The sequence below is a fragment of the Pseudorasbora parva genome, chromosome 4 (assembly GCF_024679245.1).
Source record: "Pseudorasbora parva isolate DD20220531a chromosome 4, ASM2467924v1, whole genome shotgun sequence".
NCBI classification, from domain to species: Eukaryota; Metazoa; Chordata; class Actinopteri; order Cypriniformes; family Gobionidae; genus Pseudorasbora; species Pseudorasbora parva.
This window is the reverse complement of record NC_090175.1, coordinates 1,212,430-1,237,275: the sequence shown is the minus strand read 5'-3', so window position 1 is coordinate 1,237,275 and position 24,846 is coordinate 1,212,430. Positions and strand designations below refer to the sequence as shown.

At 38.8% G+C, this 24,846-nt stretch overlaps 1 protein-coding gene across 1 annotated transcript in view; it reads right to left on the bottom strand.

Annotated features, from left to right (window-relative positions):
- The window catches only part of LOC137072613 (NACHT, LRR and PYD domains-containing protein 3-like), a 60,603-nt gene extending 47,670 nt beyond the window's left edge, over positions 1-12,933 (bottom strand). The window contains exons 1-3 of the mRNA XM_067440475.1: positions 12,337-12,933; positions 5,813-6,021; positions 1,593-3,476 (exon numbers count right to left, since the gene is read on the bottom strand). Of these exons, the coding sequence (XP_067296576.1) occupies positions 1,593-3,476; positions 5,813-6,000 (2,072 nt within the window). The 5' untranslated portion in view covers positions 6,001-6,021; positions 12,337-12,933. The remainder of the gene's footprint in view (positions 1-1,592; positions 3,477-5,812; positions 6,022-12,336) is intronic.
- Positions 12,934-24,846: the final 11,913 nt, after the last annotated feature.

The following is a 24,846-nucleotide window of genomic DNA, read 5'->3' as shown; positions in this document are numbered from 1 at the left end:
CTTCCAATAAAAATAATGGCTAGTGGGGTGGATGGGATATACCTGTACAAATCTACCAAGTGCCATCATTTTGGAATGACCTATCGCGAGAGGAAAGTAATATGTTTTAGTTGCATAACTGCAGCTATGGAAACGCTGTCATTTCGCAATAGTTTTTATCGACATTTAAGAAATATCGCAAAAGTTTTCGCAAATCTGTAATGGAAACGCAGCTACTGAGGGACATAAGGCGAGACATAGGCTAAGCATGGTGCTTCTATTTGGTGTTTTAATTCAGTTGACACTGGTAAAGACACGTCCAACTGTACATGAAGTGATTGGCAATGTTATCAGGCAGTGTTGTGTCCTGCTGCCCTCCTTTAGCTCTTGTTTGCAGCGATGACTTCGATAGGCCTACTGTTCGCGCATGTTTAAGGTACTTAAACAACAACTGCTGCAACATCCTTTACTGGAAATTAATTTCACGTTCACAAATATCCGATCTCGAACCTCACTGTCTGCTGAACTTGCACAGAAACATCAAAATAGACTCAAACAACTTTTTAAAAATAGTTAAAAACAAAACATTTAGACTAGCCTATTACCACAGATTATGAGCTTTTTTGCCATTCTCAACCATATTTTGACTAAATTAAAATATATTAAAAGTTTGTATTTTTTTTAAAGAAAAGTTTTGGGTGGGCCAAGGCCCGTCAGGCCCACCCATAACGCCGTGCCTGCTTCACATGAGTTGAATTCTTCATTACTAATCGTCTTCATATTATGTAGGGACTCAAAAAACTCAGATGTAGATTGTTGACAAAAATAAGATGCATATAAATTACTATAAAACTCAGAGCAAAAATCTGCAATAATGTTAGGGTCCTCCACAATATTACCATTAATCCTCAATTTTTCAATATAATTATTTTTTGCTTGTTTCCTCTCAAGTCTACAAAAGTAAGCAGAGCTCTTTCCCCTCTTCAAGCCATTCCCTTCGAGATCTTATGAAAGCTCCTTCTGCCTTTTGTTTGTAAATTTCCTCTAGTTTAAGTTTCTGCACAGTAAACTCTGCTTTATCGAGTTCTGATAAATCTTCTACTCTTTTGGAGAACAAAGTAGAGTTTTATCCTCTTCTATTTTCCTCTTTTTTGCCAACTCACTACAATATTTCCTAAAGAAAATCCCTATTTCAAATGTAAAAAGGGCTAAAATCAGTATAGAAAAAATGCCTTTTATTTCTAAATTATGAAAATGTTTGATGTAAAAATCATACTAACAATATAATTACACCTCAGGAAACATTATAAAATAATAATAAAAATCCATGCCATGGGACCTTTAACAACAAATTATTCCCAGTTATTAACTGCTTTTTATTTGTTGTCTAGTATTACAGTTTGTTTCTTTCACTTTCTTGTGCTTTGATATAATTCTGCAACTGTCAGTCATTATTTGACATACATTTGTGTCTTGTAGATGTATACATAATAATAATAATATTAATAATAATAATAATGTATAAACTGTGGCACGATGTGAAGGGGAGGAGAATTAATGTGTCAGATTCATTATTAATCATGACTCTTCATTAGTGAATAATGAACACTCACAGGGCTTTTCTGCAGTTGATCACAGCTGGTATCAGTCTTCTTCTGCCCTCAGCTGATGTGTTGTATTTACTGGTGTTCAGCTCATCCAGCGGCTCCTCTGACATCTGAAGCATGTAGGCGATTGTTGAGCAGTGACCAGGAGAGAGTTTCTTCTCTGAGCGTTTGTCTGATTTCACAAACTCCTGAATCTCTCTGGACAGAGTCTGATCTTTCACTTCCAGCAGACAGAGGAACAGATTGATGGATTGATCAGCTGAGAGTCCAGGTCCATCTTTGATCCTCTGTTGAATGTACTGTGTGATTCTCCTGATGTCCTCTGAGCTGTTCTCTGTGTGTGTCAGTAGATCCTGTAAGAGTCTCTGATTGGACTCCAGAGAGACGCCCAGGAGGAACCGCAGGAACAGATCCAGCCGTCCATTCTCACTCCAGAGGGCTTTATTTACTGCTGATGCTAGTAGATCATACAGAGAGTCTTTATCTACTGCTGATGTTAGTAGATCATACAGAGAGTCTTTATTAAATCTTTCATTCAGAAGCTGCAGCGGCTCCATGTTCTTCATTAAATGGCTGTAAAACACATAGAAAGCAGCGAGAAACTCCTGGAGGCTCAGATGAATGAAGCTGTAGACTTTCCTCTGATGAATCACAGATTCCTCCTTAAAGATCTCAGTGCAGATCCCAGAATACACTGCGGCGTCAGTGACGTCTACGCCGCTCTCTCTCAGGTCCTCCTCATAGAACATCACATTGCCCTTCATCAGCTGATTGAAAGCCACTTCAGCAAGTTCCACAATCACTTCTCTGTTGGACGGCAGGAGTTTCTCTGGATCTCTCTCTTCATATTTATGATTCCTCATGTTGATCTGAATCAGCAGGAAGTGGATGTACATTTCAGTCAGAGTTTGAGGGATTTCTGTGCTCAGATCTTCTTCCAGGAGCTTTTGAAGCACAGTGGATGAGATCCAGCAGAAGACGGGTATGTGGCACATGATGTGAAGGCTTCTTGCTCTTCTGATGTGGGAGATGATTCTGCTGGCTTGATGCTCGTCCCTGATTCTCTTCCTGAAATATTCCTCCTTCTGAGGCTCATTGAATCCCTGAATCTCTGTCAGACGGTTGATGTATTTGGAGGGGATCTGATTGGCTGCTGCTGGTCTGGAGGTGATCCAGATGAGAGCAGAGGGAAGCATCTCTCCTTTCATGAGCTTTGACATCAACACATCCACTGATGAAGTCTCAATCACATCAGAAACTTCCTGAGCGTCTGAAAACCTCAGTGTGATTCTGCTTTCATCCAGACCATCAAAGATGAACACAACTTTACACTCCTCATAAATCTTTGGGTCCAGATCGTGAAGTTCAGGATGAAAGTCCAGCAGAAGTCTGTGAAGACTGTACTGATGATCTCGGATCAAGTTCAGCTCTCGAAATGGAAGCACAAACATGAAATCTACATCCTGATTGGCTCTTCCCTCGGCCCAGTCCAGAATGAACTTCTGCACAGAGACGGTTTTTCCGATTCCAGCGATGCCTTTAGTAAGAACAGTCTTGATCTGCTGTTTCTCCTCACGTCCTGGTTCAGCTGAGGCTGTAAAGATGTCATTGCAGTAGATTGGAGTGTCTTGTGGGTGTTGTGTTCTGGCTGTTTTCTCCATCTGTAAAACCTCATGTTCTTCATTCACTCCTTCTCTCTCTCCCTCTATGATGTAGAGCTGTGTGTAGATCCTGTTCAGGAGGGCTTCATTCTCCTGGAGTTTCAGTCCCTCAAATAATCTCTCATACTTGTTCTTCATGATGGTTTTGTGTCTGTCTTTGACTCTCTGGAGTTCATCATTCACTGGTTGAGGAGAATCCTGGTCTCCAGTCTGATCATCTCTGAACACACTGATGAAACAACAAGAGTGCACACATTTAAGAATATGAAAAAACTGAATACATTAAAATATAGATCAACATAATCTATTCAGTCTTTTATTTCTGGACAATTAATGTTTCATTTCAGTTTCAGTTCAACACGTTTATTATTGCACATCAGATTTGCATTTTTCATAACTTGACAACATAAATGTGATGATGCGTAAATAAAATATGCATTTTGTTAAAATATTTCATATTAGAAATGAAATGAAGGTCAACATGTAACACAAGTAATCATATTTGTATGAAAGGAGGGATACTGTAGCCTATTTACCCCTTTGAACGAAACGAGCCGGTTTAATCCAATTACTATGTTCAGAGAGAATGTGTGTTTCTCACAGCCGACCCCATGCTTTTATTTTTGTCTATTATAATGTTTAATTTAGTCGTTTCAGCTGCGTGTTGTTTGGTTTGGAATGTAATGTGTAAGACTGGAGAAACTGTCAGAACTGAAGACGGGTCTCAAACTCACGCATTGTTCTGAAAATCATCTTTTTGCCGAGTCGTTGTGTGTGCCACGCCTGCTGCCTCACTTTGTGTGTGTGTGTGTGTGTGTGTGTGTGTGTGTGTGTGTGTGTGTGTGTGTGTGTGTGTGCGTGTGTTTGTGTGTGTGTTAGCTCAGCCCTCCCTCATTCAGTATAATTGGTTGACACCGCGTGATTGACAGGAACAGAATCTGAGGCTGAGAGTCGAAACTAATGTGGTCTAACAGCGCTCAGATGGCCAATCAAATCAGAGTAGGCGGGGTTTACATTCTCTTTTTGCTCATGCAGTCTTTACACTAATTAAAATCATTCATTATTGCATTATTGCCTAGTCTGACAGTAAGCTCCTGACTCACTTTGGGGATGCTTTGTCTTGGTCTGGTATTAAAGGAAAAGTTACAAAGGGTTCAGTGTGATTCTTCTGGGTTTGTAGAGCACTTGAGCTGAAGATTGAAGAGCAGAATCAATCAAACGCTTGGCTCTGAAGCAAAAGCTTAAAGGGCCGGTGAAATGCTGTTTCCTGCACTCTGAGCTTTCCACTGTTAAAGACTTGGATTCCCATCCTAAACATAGACAAAGTTTCAAAAACTAATGTTGGACGTTTGATGGAGTATTTCTGTGTTAAAAATACTCCTTCCGGTTTCTCACAAGTTTCGGAGAGTTGTTTTCGAGTATGGGTCGGCTTGACGTTACTAGAGCGGAAGGTCCTTGTATGGGCCGTACGGGCTCTTCTCCCGGTAGGGTGCGCGCGTGACTAGAGGGCGAGAGAGGAAATGCACGCTGTAAACAGTCTCTCAGCTGCAGATCCAGTCGTCCGTGAACACTAATGTCGGATATAGTCCGCGCCGCGCTCCACTTCATTCCTCCACTTTGACATTAAGGCGACTTCAACGCTTCAGCACAGCATTCCGGGAAGGCAGCGCTGCATTTGAACCGATTTGAACGCAGAGATGCTTCAGTCGCATCGCAAAGTGGATCTCCACACTCCAAGAAGTGTGTTTTTGACGGAGCCATCCCAGCGATAAAGGTTCGGTCCTGCTTTGGAAGCAGCCGGTGAGTTAAACTGCTTCAGATGTCTGTGCTGTCGGCTATCGTCGCGTGAGTAAACATCAGTAAACGACACGATCGCGTGCTTCGTCATTCAAATGCGCAAACGGACTCCATTGCTGTTCTATGTAACTTATAACGTTACACTACTCTGACATGCAAAACCGTTTTGCTTGCTACTAAGGTTTGGTCGCATACAATAGTCCATTAACCAAATCGTGTCAGGTTGACAGGCCTCTAAATACAGTACTTACCACAGACTCGGACGTCCTGCTGTTGCTGTTTCTATTTCAGCCTCCGAATTAGATTCTGGATCTTATCTATTAGCTGAGATAGCTGAGATGGGTTTCTCCACGCTTGAGGACGTCACCGCTTTGCGCGCTTGTCATTCTTTAGCTCCGCCCACACGATACGCCTCCAGGCGCTCTGTTTTTTTCCGGAAAGACTCGGTACAGCCCATATTTCTTTTATAAATATAATAAAACTAAAGACTTTTCGGAGATATGAAGGATGCAATACTACTCTATAGGTACTCAAGAGTGACATGAGATTGACTGAAACTGAGTGTTTCACCGCCCCTTTAAGTGAGCGAGGGCAGCATCTCGGTTTCTTCTGGTTCATTGAATAAATAAATCTATAAATTAATCCTTTATCAAAATGATCGTTAGTTTCAGGCACAGCCCTATTACAAATCTCAGCTCTCTGAGTGCATTTAGTGTGTGTTTGACTCCCAGAAAACAGCTCAGCCAATTCACCCACGCTTGACCTTACCTGGGGTCAGAGGTCACTGCTCCATCACTGGGGTCAGAGGTCACTGCTCCATCACTGGGGTCAGAGGTCACTGCTCCATCACTGAATTTAAGAGGAGTATCAGGCATTGATCTGTCACTCTTCACAGACACACAGCCGGATTCTGGAGATGAAGATCTCTGACTCTTCCTCTTTTCTCTGTTCTCCATAATGAGAAACTGACTTCAGACCTGCACATGGAAACACAAAGAAGGAACACAATTATTAATATCACACACACACACACACACACACACACACACACACACACACACACACACACACACACACACACACACACCAGGCAAGAGCACTGCAGAGGCGAGGGCTTTGGGGGTTTGAGCCCCTGCCCTTTCTGAAAATTAATCAAAAGTGCCCCTCTCAACATTCATCATTACTATATTGTGGCCAATAAAACAGAATTTGAATTATAATTAATATAACGACGTGTACACAACAGTAACAAATGGCGGAAAAGCCGTTTATCTCGTCTCTGTCGGTCTGAAATGTCGTTGTCCTAACGCGTTGCTATGGGTAGCGTGTGTTCTGCTCGACTGCGCGTGGTGCGAGCGGCGGCACTGGTTGTAACTTGAAGAATAATGCTTTATGTGCGGTTCTGTCGATGGAGACACGTGCTGGCTCCTCAGTGATAGGCTACACTACAACAGCGATAATAAAAGAAAACCGTGGGCAAAAAGGTCTCTCTTTGTAAACTGTGTTCAGTGCATGCGAGTGCTGCCGTATGACCAGTCATTTTCACCATCATCACCCAGAATATTCGCCAGAAGACGCGAATGAGAACTCTCTGCAGTGAGAAGATCTGTCTCTGCGCTCGTCCAGAAGCACACACACGTCTCACAGCGCGCACATATTGAGTTCTTCAAGTCTTGCGCTTGAACGGACAAACTCACACAGTAAGTATGTCAGCGTGTCGATCTTGATGAGTATCCAGCAGACATAATCTGAATATGCCTTAAGAGGACTTTATCCAGTGGAGAGAGACGAGCATATCCCTGTATTAGCTCTTAAAGGGGCAGTAGCCTTTACTGCTGTCTGTTTAATGTCCAACAGAAGATAAGGACATCACTCACTGCTCTTGACTGAATAGCTTTTGGAAGTTTAATAAGGATTAATCGGTAACACTTTACTTGAAGGGGTGTGCATAAGACTGACATGACACCTTCATAATCATCACATGACACGTGTCATGAATATGAAGGAGTTTTTATGCATGTTTATGACAACTGTCATTAAGTGTCATTCGCTTAATTATGTCATTTTTAATGCAATGATGACATTTCAGAGTTGTCTTTGTTATAACAACTTGACATAAACCAATACATCATAACCTGTCAGTGTCTTTGTCATGACAACTTGACATTACCAAGACAACATAACCTGTCATAAACATGACATAACAGATTATCAAATTTAAGAAACTTACTTAGCTTATAGGGTTAACCTTAAACTGTCATGTGGTTGGTTTTGATGTTGACTGAGGCCATTATAATGTCATAATGTTTTTTCAGTGGCACAAGTTTAATTTGTCATTAAAATGTAATTAGGTGTTAATATGCTGTCAAATTATTTTTTAATAACAGCATCATTAATATTTTTCAGTTCATAATGTTTTATTTTATTTTTTAAGTTTCCTCCGCCAGCTTCAACAGAAGGTTAGATAATAGACAATTTCAAATGTCTTAAAAATATGAAAAGGAGTTTGAGAAATAAAATCAATCATTTCTATTTTAAGACCTGCCCTCTCACAGAACTGACTCTTAAAAACACAAAGCATGACTTTATACACAGGTGACCAGCACCAATTAACGCAAAAAGGGGAAAACACGTACACAAATAATGGCCATTACACAAAATAAACATATATATATATCAACATCATATACACACATAAACAAACACAGAAAAATAACACTTTGTCAAATGACTTCACTTTATAAATTATCTTCCGATGTATAAAAATAAGAGAAATAGTCTTTAGAGCCCCACCCCGGGCTGAACAAGGAATGGTTGTGGCTAGAGCCTAGGCCGGAACATTATATATAGGGCCAACGTTTCCGCCCGAACCCCTTTAGACGGTGCACCAGCACACGGGACTCCGACATAACAAACGGAATGGTAAGAATAAACTCAAACTATTCATTAAAGAGTGAGCGAAAGTTTAAATAAAGTATATTAAACCCAAAATAACGTTGTTGTGAATTGTTTTTACTTACTGCAAACTAAACTGACATTAAACACCTAAACAAACTAACCTGACTGAGGCTCTGCCAACAACTGTTACAGCGCACACATAACCAGTGGTGCCACCATAGACATCATCATATAGGTGTATATGTCTACGCCACTCTATCATTTTGAGTTATATTAATAGTTTTTAATGACTCTGTACGATTTCCTCTATGATGCCATATTTCAGGTCAAGCTAAATATTCATGACACTGTTATAAAATAATTTGACAGAGTATTGACACTTAATGACATGTTAATGACAAATTAAATTTATAAAAAAATCATGACATTATAATAGCCTAATGACAGCCAACGTCAAAACCAACCACATGACAGTTTAATAATAATAATAATAATAATAATAATAATAATAATAATAGATTTTATTTATAACGCACTTTTCATTCTGAAGAATCTCAAAGTGCAACAAAGGGAAAAAATAACAATACATGAATAACAAGTAAAAATGACATCTCAACATCATGCCGGACGCTGATGACGCTAGCCTGGTGCAAACTTCAGCCACCATGCAGTTCAAGCCCGAGGGAGACCACCAGTGAGCAGCCGACACCCAGAAGAGAGAGCAGCCGCAGCGAGCAACATCAAATGTCCTTCAAACCAAAACCAACCACAAATTCAAACAAAAACAGAAGAGAAGCGGTGAAAAAACGGCAAACAACGTCCTCTCAGTGGCTGCCAGCAATCAGCAACAGTCCCAATAGTAGCTCTGACTGTTAGACTAGTCACAAACATAAGAAAATATAATAAAATCTAAATTTAATAGTAAAGTTAACATGATTTGTGGGTGGAGAAGCGGCGAACAGACAACGCCAGCGTCCCCTCCCTCACGTTGCCTAGCAACTAATGTAATGTAAACCCAAAAAGCGAAGTAGTTTCTTAAATTTGATAATTAATCTGCTATGTCATTTCAGGTCTGACCGATTAATCTTTAATTTAAACAGTTAAATGTGCAGTTATTTAACATTTGATTCATTTATTCCATTTCTCTACCTAAACACTAATGTTAGACCCTCCTGAAAAACCTGAAAAGCATTGCTTGTGCTGCTGCTTGTATTTCAGTGTTTTGTTCTTATTTTCTTTATTTTTATGTGACAGTAGTTCTTTCTGTCCCTGAGCATGGCAAATACCAAAGCGTACTGAAACCGTGAGCCTGAAACCGCGATACAAACCGAACCGTGATCAATCTGTACCGTTACACCCCTAGCGTAACGTATGTATGGGGGGTCACAACATTAGAACATTTCCAAAGGGTGCCATGACTGAAAAAAGGGAAACACTGATTTAGTGAACGGCTGTGGCTCGACGGCAGGAACAACAATCCAAACCATCACGATTATTAAACCTTTTTCATCATTAACGTTCATCAAAGCTATTATTGTAAATGTAGGCTGTCAAGAAGGAGGAAAGAGGGGCAGTGTCTCTTCAAAACAACTGAGAGACAATACATAATATTACAAAAATAAAATAACGTCTGATAAAAATGGTCTGCCATTGTCTGCGATGTTTGTCTACTGTAATATTTACCAGTAAAGAGTTGGTTATAGCGACTTCATTAACTGAATTCATAAAAACAACTTTTAGCTTTTTGATCTTCAGATACACTAGTCTATATCACCAGATGCGCTGGTCTGGCAACAAGTGCAAGCCACTCCAGAGACACAGATAGCTGCGTGTGCTGAGTTAACACAATCGAGCGGATAAATACGGAACATATCACGGGAAAATACTAAAACGGGAAGACAGCGGGAAAAGAGCTGAAATACGTGAGAAACCCGGGAAAAAGGGAGGGTTGACAGCTTTGAGTCAATGACAGCTAGCGGAGGTTGGACCCTTTTCTTAATGAATGCACCTGAAATTTATGCAATAAACATGTTTTTGACAAATATTTCAATCTGTTTGTGGTCTATATGGTAAATGGACTGCATTTATATAGCGCTTTACATTTTGCCACACATTCACCCATTCATACACCGACGGCGATGTCAGCCATGTAAGGCTCATCCAGCTCGTCGGGAGCAGCTGGGGTTCGGTGTCTTGCTCATGGACACCTCGACACTTGGTCAGGTGGAACCGGGGATTGAACCACCAACCTTCTGGTTTGTAGACAACCTACATGAACCACTGAGCCACTGCCGCCCCCTATATAGCCTGCAGTTAGCCCATGCGCCCGAAGGCACGGCTTGAAGACCCAGTCAGTGACGTCACGATATGCTAATTTGTTTAAATTCATACCTACGTAATAGGGCTGCACGATTAATCGAAATCGAACCGCAATCGCGATTTGGCCTGTGTGCGATTTAAGAAAGCTCAAAGGCTGCGATTTAAATCAAATAAATAAATGCCCAGTGTGTTAGCGAAGAGCGGCTAACGTCTGAAAGACTGCGAGTTTGAGTCGCTTATAACGTGCGTTTGAAAAAGCAACACGAGTCAAACATCTTCACAAACTAGTGAAGCGTTCATAAACCTGTTCAACAAAAGACAACGTTTAATAACATGCTTTACCTCACTTCATATCGTCAGTCGAGTGTGTGTGAGCTGATGTGGCTTCTCATCACAGTGAGGCAGATGATGTGTTATTTTATAGTATTCTATGTCAATCAGCACTGCATTATAATACACTTTATTATTATGAAAATACCCTTGACGGCTTGAAGAACTCAAATACACCATAGTTTGCTGCAGTCGTGTTTATTGTCGTCATGTTTAATCAAAGTGTCTCTATCTTCTGTTTACAGCGTTAGCTTCACATCATGATGGATTTCCTGAAAACTAACGTCAATTACTTCTCTGGGGCGACTGTGGCGTTTTCCGCTCGAGGGCTTTCAGTATGAATTAAAAACATTTGGCTAATCAATAATAAAAAAAAAAAATTTAAAAAAAAAAAAAACAATATATATATATATATTACAATAACTCCTTAGGCTTAGACCTTTGTCATAGGCTGTCTGCATATTAATAGGTAACCCAGCAGTTTTTTTTTTTTTTTGTAAAATAAGTTTTCTTTAAAATATTACAAAATAATAATAATAATTAGTATTAGTATTATATTGTTATATTTATTCGGACATACTCTTTTTTATTTGTAATTATGAAAATGTTATTGTAATGGTAATATTTCTTATTTTTACAAATATTTTTAGCAGTAATAAAAATCATAATAATAATTATTAGTCACATTAATATAAAAACATAAAATGTTATATACACACACTTTTCATTTGTAAAAAATAATAATAACAATAATCGCATTTTAAATCGCAATCGCAATTTTACCCAGAATAATCACAATTATATATTTTCCCCAAATCGTGCAGCCCTGCTACGTAATCACCATTACCGAAAATGTACTTTTTTTTGTATTAAAACAGACCTACCGACCCTTTTTTTTTTTTTTTTTTACTGTTACTGCAAACCAAAATATTTTTAAGGATGGCCTGAAGAAAGGATGACAGACGGAAACTATCCAAGGGTGGTAAAGGCAAAGCGATTATCTGCCGATATCTGGGGATAGCCTTGGTCTATTCATATTACACAACAGAACTGTAACGCTAATGTCATCACAATATGCACATCTGCTTTACTTTTGTATTATTGTCGTCATTATTTTATTCTCTTTGAATTCAAGAGGTTCACAACACAAACAAGTCACTCTAAGTGAAAAAAGAGCAAGAGATGTTTTTATTATTGTTTTATTATAATGCCGTTTCGCGTCGATAGTTCTTTTGGTTTTAGACGAAGGTTGCATTTGACTATTACGTTCTTCTTGTGCTTTTCTCTGCAAACTCGAAGTAATGCGCATAAGTCCATCTCTGGACTGTGAACAGTCTTCTTCTGCCATCTTCACCCATTGAGCCTGGTTTATACTTTCGTTTGGCTCCGCAGTGCGCGCCTCCGCTGACCGCGTGCGCGCGCCTCGTCCGTTTGGGCAGGTGTTTATACTCGACGCGCTCGCCGTTGTGTTATTCTCTGAAACGACAGACTTTAAGCCTTCTTTAGCCGCTTTTCCACTGGCCAGAGCGAGCACAGAGGCCGAAATCATGCTTCAGCACTCCTGTAAAACCCGCCCTAACACACCTTCACTGGACTTTCGCGGCTTCCGCTCTCCATATAAAGATATACACAGGTAAAACTCCATTAATGTCCGCTAAAGTTTACAGATGGAGTTTATTATGATAGCGACGCGATGCGAAAACACTGAGCAATAATATGACATGATAGATGATAACAGGACTTACCGAGATGTGATAGTTATGTCCAGTTTATTGGAAATGTTTCCTTGTCATGAGAGTCGAGTCTGTACTTTCGGTTTCGGACACAGAGGCGTTTCCTCAGACCGCGCATGCGCAGAGACCTCAGGTGTTAACCATAAATAAGCCCCGCCCATCTCTCTTCTTCCTCTTCCTTTAGGCTTCCTTCATCATACACGAACAGTTGTAAAAGATGGCTGGGAATATCAAAAGAATGGAGGGAATAGTTTTGGATGGAAATATGAGCAATGGGTGAAGGAGTGTGACCTGAAGGATGAAGTTATCTGTCCTAATATACCACTACATGGTGTATCAGTATGGAATATTACAGAACCTGTTGTCGAAATGAGATTATTAGATGCCCGGGAAGAAGAAGAAGGGTATAGTAATAGTTTTGAAATCAGTGGTTTTATGAGAGAAACATTTCATTCCTTTGTACAGATTTATACAGATGGATCTAAAGACCCGGAGTCAGAAAGTGGGAATAGGAGTGTATATTCGCAGATTTAAATCCCAAATAAGTTTAAGATTAAGTGATAAATGATCTGTATATTCCACAGAATGAAGTGCTATAATAGGAGGATTGCAGAGGGTTGAACAGGTTAAACCAAATCGGGTTGTAATCTGCTCAGACTCTTCATCCGCTCTTAAAAGTATAAAGTCAACAAGAACGGACAGAGAAGACCTGATGGTGGGAATTTATACATTATTGTACAGAATGAAAGCAGAGGGTATAGTGGTTTATTTCTGTTGGGTACCAGCACATATAGGGATAGTAGGGAATGAAAAGGCAGATCAATTAGCAAAAGAAGCATTGAAGAACAATGTGGTGGATATTAAGGTACCCTGGGAAGAAGTGAGGTAAAATCAGGGATTAATAAGGAAATCATTCAACTGTGGCAACAAAGATGGGAAAATAGTAGAACAGGCAGATGGTCTTATCATATTGAAAAATCAGTAAGGAAAAGGGAAAAGTTTTGTGGAAGACACAGAAAGGAAGAAGTTATGATATCTAGATTAAGGTTTGGCCATACAGGGTTAAACTCAACACTTGCAATAATGGGGAAGCATGAAAATGGTGTGTGTGATGAATGTAACGTATTAGAAACGGTAGAACGTGTGTTTTTTAAGTGTACTAAATATCATGATGATCGTAATAGTCTATTCAGCAATATAAAGACTAGACCAGTACGTGTAGTGGAGCTATTGGGAAAGGATTTGAGAGATAATCAGGTACATACGGCGGTTTTAACCTTCTTAAAGTGTACAGGATTAGAGCAGAGGATATAGATGTAGTAGCCTAATGCTTTCATCCATCTCAGAGAGTGAGGAGCCCACTGTGGAAACTGGAGGAGCTGAACACGCAGCGTCAGTTAAAGCATGGGGTCTGATCCTTTGGGGTGGGTGGGGCAATTAAACGATCATTATACAGATACATCACCCATGCAAGTACATAAGTTATACAGTAGGAGGCGGTAATACTCCAAAGGACTGAACGGCCATATAACAAGAAGAAGAAGAAGTAGAAGTCCACACTACGACGCGAAGACGGCGTTTTCAAAACGATTCGTTTTCAGTGACTTAAAACGCTGTCTCAGTGTGGACGGAAGGCCAAAACGGAGAGAAAAATATACGTTTTCAAATCAACAGGTATTAGTGTGGACACGGCCTTAGTTTCCTGACGGGGTTCATCTGTCAATAATCACACACCACGAGTTCACACAAGGCAAATATTTGGCATTCTGAATATTAAGCTTGGGTTTTCTTTTTCCAAATGGTGCATATGGATGTATTTTGATCACAGATATATAAGAAATGTTTCTAAACCAAATGAAGGGCACTGCACTAGGACATTAATGTGAATAAATACTACTCATTAAAATAATGAGAAGAAATGAAGAAAAGTGTCCCATTAAGTCCCACCTGTGCTCAATATCAATATGCCATGAATCCTCTTCTAGACAGTATTTGTGCTCGAACACAGCAGTGGCACTGGGACTTTAATCTACTGAAGCATAAATGTTGTAAAAGTGAGCAGGACTTGAGAAAGAGCGGAGGAGTGATGGTAGAAAACAAGCCTCAGGACTGAAGATGGATGATCAGAGACTCTGGGATGAAGGACAGGAGGAGGAATAGAGCTGGAAAAGAGAGAGCATCAAACTGATATGATCTCCTCAAACCCTGATAAAGGAGAGCCAGAGGAACATCTTCACTAATCGCTCACGTCTCTAATGACAATCAGAATTCATCTCCAACATGCCTGGCCCCGCCTTGATGCAGTGATTGACAGGGCAGGGCGGGGCCTTCATTGAGTTTGGCTTCATTCATTGCAGAACAGATCAATAAACGCAACCGCAGGAGTCTTAACTGGGAGTCTAGATGCATTTAGGAAAAATGACATTTCAGTCTCATTTGGCTAGATGTTAAACATATCTAATCAATTTGGGAAATACATTTTCATTTCGCAACTTATAAAGCGTTAAAATATGTGTTCAAACTAGAGTAGGAAACAGCAAATGTGAATGATATCATTGAGTTTGAATGATCATTTTGCTCAGAATATTGCATTTCAGATTGAATATTGCTCGCCATAAACGCATTCAAGAAAAAAGAAACACCGTTTTGCTCTTCTTTTGCCATATCTTAGGCTCACAGCGCATTTTGAAGTCACACTGAACAATTTTTTTTGTTATTATTTTTAAAGTAATTACAGAAACAACAATAATAAATCAGTAATAGTAACAGCAATAAAACAAACATAAGCAGAAATGACTAATAATAGTAGTAATAGTAGAAGTATTTAAATATTGATATATGTATAATATGCAGAAGAACATTTAAATGATCATTTTACTGCAGTTTGAGCTTTGACTTGTTAAACATATCTAATCAATTCTCTACAACATTTTCATTTCGCAACTTATAAAGCGTTAAAATATGTATTTCATTTAAATATTAAAGCTAGTGCGGGAAACAGCAAATGTAAATGATATAATCCCATTTTAATTTGGCATCAACCGTTGCACATATGTATTGTAAAATGTCAATTTAAATACAGAAATACATGATTTTGTGTATTAGATTTGAGATTGAATATTTCCACCCATAAGCTTCCACACAGTAGATGATCAATCTCACAGCTATTAATAACTAATATAAATACGGCAGTCAGCGCCGCACAATCCTCTGAGAGACAACGGCAAATAATATACTTTAAACTTTTCAAACATGTAAGTCCCCTCCAAATATTGTAAATATGTGAAATATATCTCTTCTTTAATCTGAAGGGGAGTAGATTTGCCACATCAGGTGGTCATGTTGTTTTTAGATGTTACCCGTGAGCTACACAAAGAATGACTGAACAACGTCAATATATCTCAATATTCACAGCAAACATCAAACCAAGAAATGAGACCTTCACTTTCCTGCCTCTCCCCACAGCCTCTCAAATGTTGGTATCCCTCAGGATATGTTCCCTATTTTAGGGGTTAATCGTGGTGGTGTTGGCTGACATTCAGAGCTGTGTCGTGGTCATCTCAGGGTTCAGGTCCACCATCTGATCTGGATCCGGCTCACTATCAGAAACTTACACTTTTAAAAATAAAGTTAAATGGTTCTTTGGCAGGCTGTGCGGGTCCATGAAGAACATTTAATATCCAACGAACCTTTCCATTGCACAAAAGGTTCTTTAGACCATAAAACGGTCAGAAAAAATGGCTCTTTAAGGAACCTTTCACAAAACGGTTCTTGGGGAACCAGAAATGGTTCTTCTATGGCATCAGTGTGAAAGCCCATTTGTGGTTCTTCCTGGCACCTTTATGATAAGGTATAAAACAGACAGACTAAAGTATCAGGTTTGACTCTTTCCTCACAGCACCTGCAATGGATGGCACAGTGTCTGTGTTACGCCCGCCTGTTGCCCCCTGCTGGCTCTGCTAGACAGTGCAGATGTTAGTTGGGCGACAGGTGTATTCTATCAGTAATCAACCCTCTATTATGGCGTTTGGGATATAAGGTCTGGGTGCTCAAGAGTTGCTCTCGCTCTCTCTCGCCATGTTTCTCCTGTTTATGTCATTTTCTTAATAGAACCTCCTTTATTGATTTTATGTGTCAGAGAATATTTTGGTTACCACACGCGTGTTTTTTTTCTCCCCTTAGACGTTGGTTTTCTTTTGTTTGTTAAATAACTGTTTTCTTCTTTTATTAATAAATTGGTTTATTGTTTCAACCATTTAGTGTTTGCCTCTTTTATGTTGCGGCATATGAGCCAGCCGTAACAGTCTGTTAAAACTGAGACAAAAACAAACAAACAAACAAACAAAAAAAAAACATATGGAATCAGCTGACTTCTAAAGACAACTTAAAAGTGAACAGGCATGTGTTGAAACTGGTTAAGAAACCAAGTAGAAGCAAATTTTGAGAATGAGCAGTTCATATTTATGTGTCCTGATTGAGATAGTGTTTTAGCACTACAGATAATTAAGTTAAACGACAAACTTTAAAAGAAGCTGATTATTCTGAATCTGATAAAGATGATCCAGAATAACATTGGGACGATCAACAAGTGAATTGATATCCAGCTCTGTCTGTTAATGTTAATTATGAATACTTTTGTCATTTATGATGTTGAATTACACTCTGGATTAATAAATGCTATAGATTTAGAGACAGAGACAAAGTGACAGATTGGCTGAAGTCACTATTGAAATTATCCAGAGACTCCATTGCATTTATGAAATGCTGGAGGGCGAACAAAGGAATAAAACCTTTGGAAAAAAAAAAAGTTTAAGTTGTATGGTTTATAAGAAGGCAAGCATGACATTTGACTTATAAACAGAACTACAATTAATGTAAGAGAATAATAAAAATAAAAATAAAAAGGACTGTGATGCTCTCTGTGTGACTGGGATTGAGATGAGGTAAAAAATAGGGATTGTTTTAAAACAAGTTTAAAATAAATTTTGGAATTATAGTACAATTTTTAATACTTTATTAAATTAATTTGTATAACAGCAGGGAGCAGGTGGGGTAAAGTCTAGAAAGATGGAGGTTTTGATATGGAGAGAAGAGGAATGAAGGCAGCAAGACAGCATACATGTGTATGAATGAGAGGAAACCAAGAGGAACAGTGAGGTTTACAGGGAAAAGAGAAGTAGGGGAAGAAGTCTGTGCAGGCAGGTTGGAATGGGTGGAGAAAGGTGTAGAGGACAGTAGTGAGACCAGCGATGGTGTATGGTTTGGAGACAGTTGCAGGTTGACAGGAAGACAAAAAAAGAAGGTTTATGGATGTAGGGAAGAAGGCCATGAAGGTAATTGGTCTGAGAAAAGAGGATGCGGGGAATTGAGCTAGATGGAGGAAGATGATTCGTTTTGACAACCCCTGAAGGGAACAGCCGAAAAGAAAAGAAGATATAATATAATATATAAATATAAATAATAACAAGATATAAATAATATGAAAACCATTTGTAAGTTCTTGGTAAAATTATGATAATTTTGGAGTTACCCCCAATGTTTTGACAAAACATTGAATGAAAAAATATACTTTAAAGGAAATCCTAATTATTATATCATATTATACTTTATTATATCCTAACTGATAAATAATTGGGTATTAAATCTGATTAAACATTAATTTCACAAGAGAAAGATGAGTGAACGAGCTAATTGAATGTGATATAACCAGATAATTATGTCGTTCTGATAAAGTTTTCAACATTAATACATTTTGATTTATGTTCATAAGAATATGATGTACAGTGAGAAACTGTACAGATCTAGATATAAACATGAATTTGAGGTTGAGGATAGTGACCTCAGACATTTGAGCTTTAAACATAAGTCATGCCTGGGCAGAGGAGTCATCTGAACTGTGGGCAAAGCACAAACATAAACTGAAGGATGGTTATATATATAGACTTAAGGGCTTCGATTAATTATTATCTATATATTACTTATTGTTGTTGTTGTTGTTCAATTTGAATTGGACCTTTATTGGAGTCTGTGATGATTTGGATTAATCAAGAGAAACAAAGATTGTTTCTTCCTTCATGTTTTCTAAAAGTGTGTATTTGGTCTCTGAGGAGGGACTGAGGATCTGTCCTAGGAATGTGTGATGTGTCACTAAACAGTTGATAGCAACAAGGTGTCGTGTGTTGGATTTTGAAGGTTTCACACCCCTAAATTGACAGGAGTGCAGTGACAGTGCTTACTCACTTAGCCAGGCTTCCAGATATGAAATATGAATCGTATATTTACTTTCACTGAAACACGAAAGAAACAAGATAAAGATTGCCTGGTTAAGACTGAAGCCCTGACTGAAGCATGTTGATGAAAGGTACAAGTGTAACAATTTACACACAATTATGTTTTGCGTTCGGAGTTGCGCATGATTTTGGGGCATTGTGAAAACACTGGAAACCATCTCGCCATTTTGCAAATTGTGTCTGCTCCTCTACAGTCCCTGACAAAAGTCTTGTCGCTTATCTATGTTCTAGAAATACCTGATATTAACCTGACTTTTAATTAATTAATTGGTGTTAGAAATAGCTCATATGAAAAGCTAAAACCCTCCCAAATGATGTCTAATGCACTGAAATAAATAATATTCACAGAAAAAATATTTATCATTTAATCAAGACAGAAAGGTCAAATTTTGGCAAGACAAAAGTTTTGTCGCCTATACAGAAATTGAACAAATTTACTGCAAATACAAAAATATGTCAGCAAATTAAGTTGTGGTGCTGTGAGATCCAAATGTAATATCTTGTATGACTTCCATGAGCTTGAAGGACTGCATCCATGCGGTTTGGCAAGGATTCATACAATGTATTGATGAAGTCATCAGGAATAGCTAAGAAAGCAGTCTTGCATTCCTCCCAGAGTTCATCAATATTCTTTGGTGTCGTCTTCCATGCGTCCTCTTTCATCCTACCCCACATATGCTCAATGATGTTCATGTCTGGTGACTGGGCTGGCCAATCCTGGAGCATCTTGATCTTCTTCGCCTGAGGAACTTTGATGTGGAGATGGAAGTATGCGATGGAGCACCGTCCTGCTGAAGAATTTGGCCTCTTTTATGGTTGGGAATATGAGAGGTAGCTAAGATTTCTTGGTATTTTAGACTATTTAGACATCCTTTTAGCAGGCTGTGGGCCTTGGCAAATGCCACACGGTTTTTCAATTGTCTTTTGTTTAGTGCTGGCTTCTGGGCACTGATTAGACCATGGAGGCCATTTCGAGACAGAATCCGACGAACTGTTCTGGTTGACACAGGGACTTCAGGTGACCAGGTCTCGTGGAGCTCTGCTGTAGTGGAAAATGGGCTGGCCTTGGATTTTCGAGCCAACAAACGGTCCTCTCGAGCAGTTGTCTTGCGGGGTCTGCCTGACCTGGGCTTGTCAAAAACGTCTCCAGTCTCTTCAAATCTTTTTTTTTATCCTCTGTACTTGACGCTGAGACACATTGAAGGTGTCTGCCACATCAGCAGTGGATCTGGTCTTCAGCCTCTTGATAACCAAAATTTAGTCTCAGGGTGAATCTTAGGCATGTTTGCAGAGGTCTAGTTGCAGTTGATGTGAAGGTCTAGCGTACTGGGGTTATTTTTATACACACTTGAGACCTAATTGATCCATTATTAGTCACAGGTGAAGCTCATATGACAAGGTGACAACACTTATGTCTTTGCAAAAATTGACTTTTGGAGTCATTTTTGGAGAGAATGGGCTTTACCAAGCTGTGAATATTAGAGTACTTTTTGAAAGTTTAGTTTTTCACTGAAACATTATCTCAAAAGCTGGTGGGATTAAAATGAGCCATTTCTTGTAAAAAAAATCTTGATTAAAAATATATTTCAGCGGCACTTTAGGTCAATTTGTACACAAGCGACAAGACTTTTGCCAGGGACTGTAGACACCATTTTTCTTGCCTGGTCGGGTTGATATCTGTAAATGCGCAGCGCACACTAATAACAAAGATTTGATTTCAACAGGAAACGTGAGAGCAGATGAGGCTGCAAAGCCCGGGGCAGAGCAGCAGTCAAAGGAACCATAATGTCTTTTGATATATGAAATTAACAAAAATGCTTTCACTTCTTTACAGAGTATGGAGACCTTCGCCACAACAGCAGAGACAGCTGTGGAAACGATGTGGCTGCACCGTTCAAAATGGTGTGGTGATGGCAAGCCTTGTTTACCCCGAAAATTATTCGATTGTTATGCTTGATGGCTGCATGGATGACCAGGCAGCCAAAGGGGGAATTATTAAATATAAAACTATCTGGGGTACAGTATTTGATGACATTTTTTGAAAAACAACAACAACAAAAAACCAACAGAGGCCTAGAGCAAATCTGAGCCCATTTGAATTTTTTTTTTTCCGGAAAACCACCATTGATAGGAATGGAAGGGGGTAAACAATAGCTTACATCAATAGAATCGCAAATTATTGCAAAAGAAATGTCTTTGCTGTTTGTCTAAGATCTGTGTGCAGGTTAAGGGACCCGATACGGTGATATGGGACCTTAGAGCTGGAAGGCGTAAAAGTGGCTAGAGCTTTTGTCATGCTGATGGCGACAGAAATGGCCGTCAAGGTTGCTGAGAGAGAGAGACATGGGTGCATGCGAGCCATTGCAGACGGGGAGAAGGAGCTGAGAGGAGAGGAGCAGGAGGCACACGTCTGTGCGGGCGGAGATCAAACATAAACATCACTTGGCATTATGATCTGAGGAGCAGAGAAACTGGCAAAACGTGGTGCTGAGGCAACCATTTCTCAAGTTAGAACCTATTGTAAGCCAAATGAATCGAGACGCGCGCAGAAGGTGATTGGACAGGATATACAACCATGTTCGTGCCGTCTGAACAGAGGTGGTGCCTTTTCATTAAGAGAGCAGAAAAGACTACCAGCACATCAAAGACGAATCTTCCTTACTTTCTGGGTGTACAACTGTGGGATTCATCTTGGCAACTGAAAGGACGGAGCAAGTGACACCCTTTTCGAGTGCCTGAACTGTGAGGCTTGAAGAGAACAACATTAATACACATTTTACATTAGTCTTGTGAGTTATCAAAGAATGATAAAAGGGGGAATTGTTGAATATATTTTTAATAATTTATGTTTGAGTTCACACAAGAAGTCAACATCTGTTTCTGCCATAATAAAACACCATAAGACAGTGTCTTTTGAAACCCAGGGGGTAGGGATGGGAACCCTGGTTTGAGAGTTTTCCCTCATCAGAGGTGTCAGCTAATCTAAATTAGATCTAAGACCACTGTTTGTTGCTTATCATTTAAATTAGCTCTAAGACAGAAGGGGGGCCATGTATGTGTGTGTGTGTTTCTTACCTCCCCCCTGTAGGTACAGGGACCATTGTGTCCCATGACAAAAGGGTTGGGGGAGACATTTGTTTCATCTTTCCTTTTGTTTCTGTAAAACACTGACACACAGGTATGAAAGCTTGGACCTTTCTTTGTTCCTTAGTTCACACTCGACGCAGGCATTACCTGGTTGTGTTGATTGTGGATTCATTCTTGCAAGGATTAAATCTTTATAAAGACACAATTGGCTAAGGTTTGTCTCTTATTCAGAAATGCAACGGAGTTAACATATTTTTGCCACAACATAATAAAATACTGTAATAAATACAGTAGTTCACTGTCTGTATTTGTTCATGTTTTATTAAGGAATAAGTCTGAAGCACACCATACAATAATTCTAGCAATTTATACAGGGCTAGTAGTATATACAGATACACACCCAGGTATCGGATCAGTACTCGGTATCGGCCGATACCCTGAGCCCAGGTATCGGGAAGGGAAAAAGGGTATCGAACATCTCTAGTTCCCTGTCATATACTGTCATGCACTTCCCCCACACACCCACTTACTCGCGCTCTGATACATTTTCATAATTAACTTGATTGCAATATAATATTCTAATATAAATCTGTTTACTTTTACCATGGCAGAACTATGACAAATAAAATGCTGGCCAAAATGAGCCTCAGAGGAAGAAGTGGGAAGGTTGCCTTCAAGAAGACCTGTCTCTACAAGATAATCTGTGGTGAGTTTGTTTTAACATAGTAGTTTTGTAACAATGCTTTAAATAATTACATATAGTAAGCAGAATTATAATTTATAAGAAAAATCATTTTAGTTGGAGGACTCTACAGAACATGCTCTAATATTATATATATATCCATTCTGGGCTCTAGACTAACTTCTCTACCGGCAGCACTGGTTACTACCAACTGCCTTTTGTTGCTCGCCCAAGCACATGATGACCTCCCAGATAGCAGACAAACAGTGAATCAGCGTTGAATCAATGTTAATGCATCAACTAAAATATCATTGAATCAATGTTGAGATGTCAATGTTGAGAATGTTGATTTTTCATCAGGTTTGCACCCTGAAATAATGTTATTTCAACGATGAAAAATAGATCAAGATGGGCTTAAAATCAATAGTTTTCCAACTAAAATTAAACCACTTATTTAAGTTAATCAATGTTGAATCAATGTTAATGCATCAATCAAAATATCATTGAATCAATATTGAAATATAACATTGATTTTTCATCAGGTTTGCACCGTGAAATAATGTTATTTCAACAATGAAAAATAGATCAATCTTGCTTTATGTACAGCAGGATTCTATGCCAGTAAATATGTCTCTTTATTTTATTCATTTTAATCAGAGACCATGTGTGGCTGCAGTCGATATGATTTTGCATTAAAAAGACACCCAAAGTAAACAACATCCTTCAGTTTACATGCAAATGTCTTTATTTATGCCCCCACAGTTACAACAGGAAATCTCACATTGATTTAAAACAATTACATCTGAATTTATAACACAAATGAGAAGAGCCTGGAAAAACATGAAACCTGCATCTGCAAAATGGAAGTAAATACAAATGTAAACTTGCCAATAAATACAGAAATGACACAGTACTACTGAAAGAAGGTAGAAGAAAGAATAAAATACTCCAAACTCAGGGGGTTCCACCATGAGCAATGCCCCAAAGCCTTTCAGGTTGTAATGGAGCCAGTTTTGCACCGTCCCAGCAAAGATAAACTCTGATGCCTCTTTTTATCAGCATTCACGGCATCTAAAACAACAAGAAGTTAGTAAATATTTGGAAATGTGATTAATTATACATTACAAATATAGCCTACTACAAAATGAAGTGAAACTTGAAATTTTATCAAAATCTTGATATCCCAGTTAAAACGCTAACATTAAATTCAGGACTATTTAATGCATTTTAGTACAGACTTTAAAGGACCTGCAGACACACAATGAATGAAAAAGCAAAGTGAATATATCCGGTGTTTTATCTAATAATATTATTGTATTTAATAGTAAATAAATAAAGTGTGAAAATGAAACAAGTAAATGAATGACCAAATAGCTAAAATAATAAAATAAAAGAGGAGCTGTATAGGCTACATGGTGGTTTGGAAGAGATTTTTTTTCCATTTACAACACGAACTGGAGGCACAACTGTTTACTAAATTTCTGTAGTTTGATATAGCTGCCTAGAGAACTTAAAGATCTCACTCTTTTCTTTTTTCTTGCTGCATTAAAGATTAAACTGTAATGATGTAATTGTGATCTGCTCTCGTGATGATATCTCACAGCTGAAGCAGAGCTGAGCTGATTGTATTTCCCCTCACCGCGCTAACAGGTCAATCAGTTCCAGCTCTGCTTCAGCTGTGAGATACTCTCACGAGTGGCGAACACAATTACTGACAAGCCAGAAATCCATCTAACCTTCCGATCGCATCTCGTTTATACACTGGACAAATATAGGATGATTCAAAATGATTCATCTGTGTGCAACGAGTAAGATACGTTTGTGGATCCGCGCCGCGCATGCATTGACTTGTGAGTCGATCCTATATGGCCTCAAAATCCAAATGAATCAAATAGGATCGACTCACAAGTCAATGAATGCATGTGCAGCACCGTTTCAAAAAAAAAAAAAAAAAAAAAAAAAAGAGTTGCACGAGTCAGAATTTGGACACAATTCATAGTGTATATGCCAATCTTAAGAAAAAAAAAAGATTACAAATATGATATGGTTTGGTGAAAAACAAACTGAAACTCAATGTATTAAGATTATCCTGGCCGTTGGTTGTGTAACTTACGAGGGCGCTCATGTGACTATTATTAACATTGCAGTTCACTCTAACTCGCTCAGGAGAAGCACACAAGTTGTAAAACATAAAGATGAATAAAAACACTAAATTAAAATTGAGATGAATTTTATAATTATATTTTTGTAGGCCACTTACCTCTAAAAAACATGGTCGTTGTCCTGTGTCTCTTTTTCGCGATTGAAGTCTGTTCAGCTGCGCTTGCTTTGGTTGATTGGTGGATGTCTTGAAGGTGCATTACTGCCACCTGCTGGATTGGATTGTGGCACATTCGATATTCGATAGGGACACATATTCTAAATTCTTCATTAACTCTGTATTCTTTAGATAAATAATGAAAT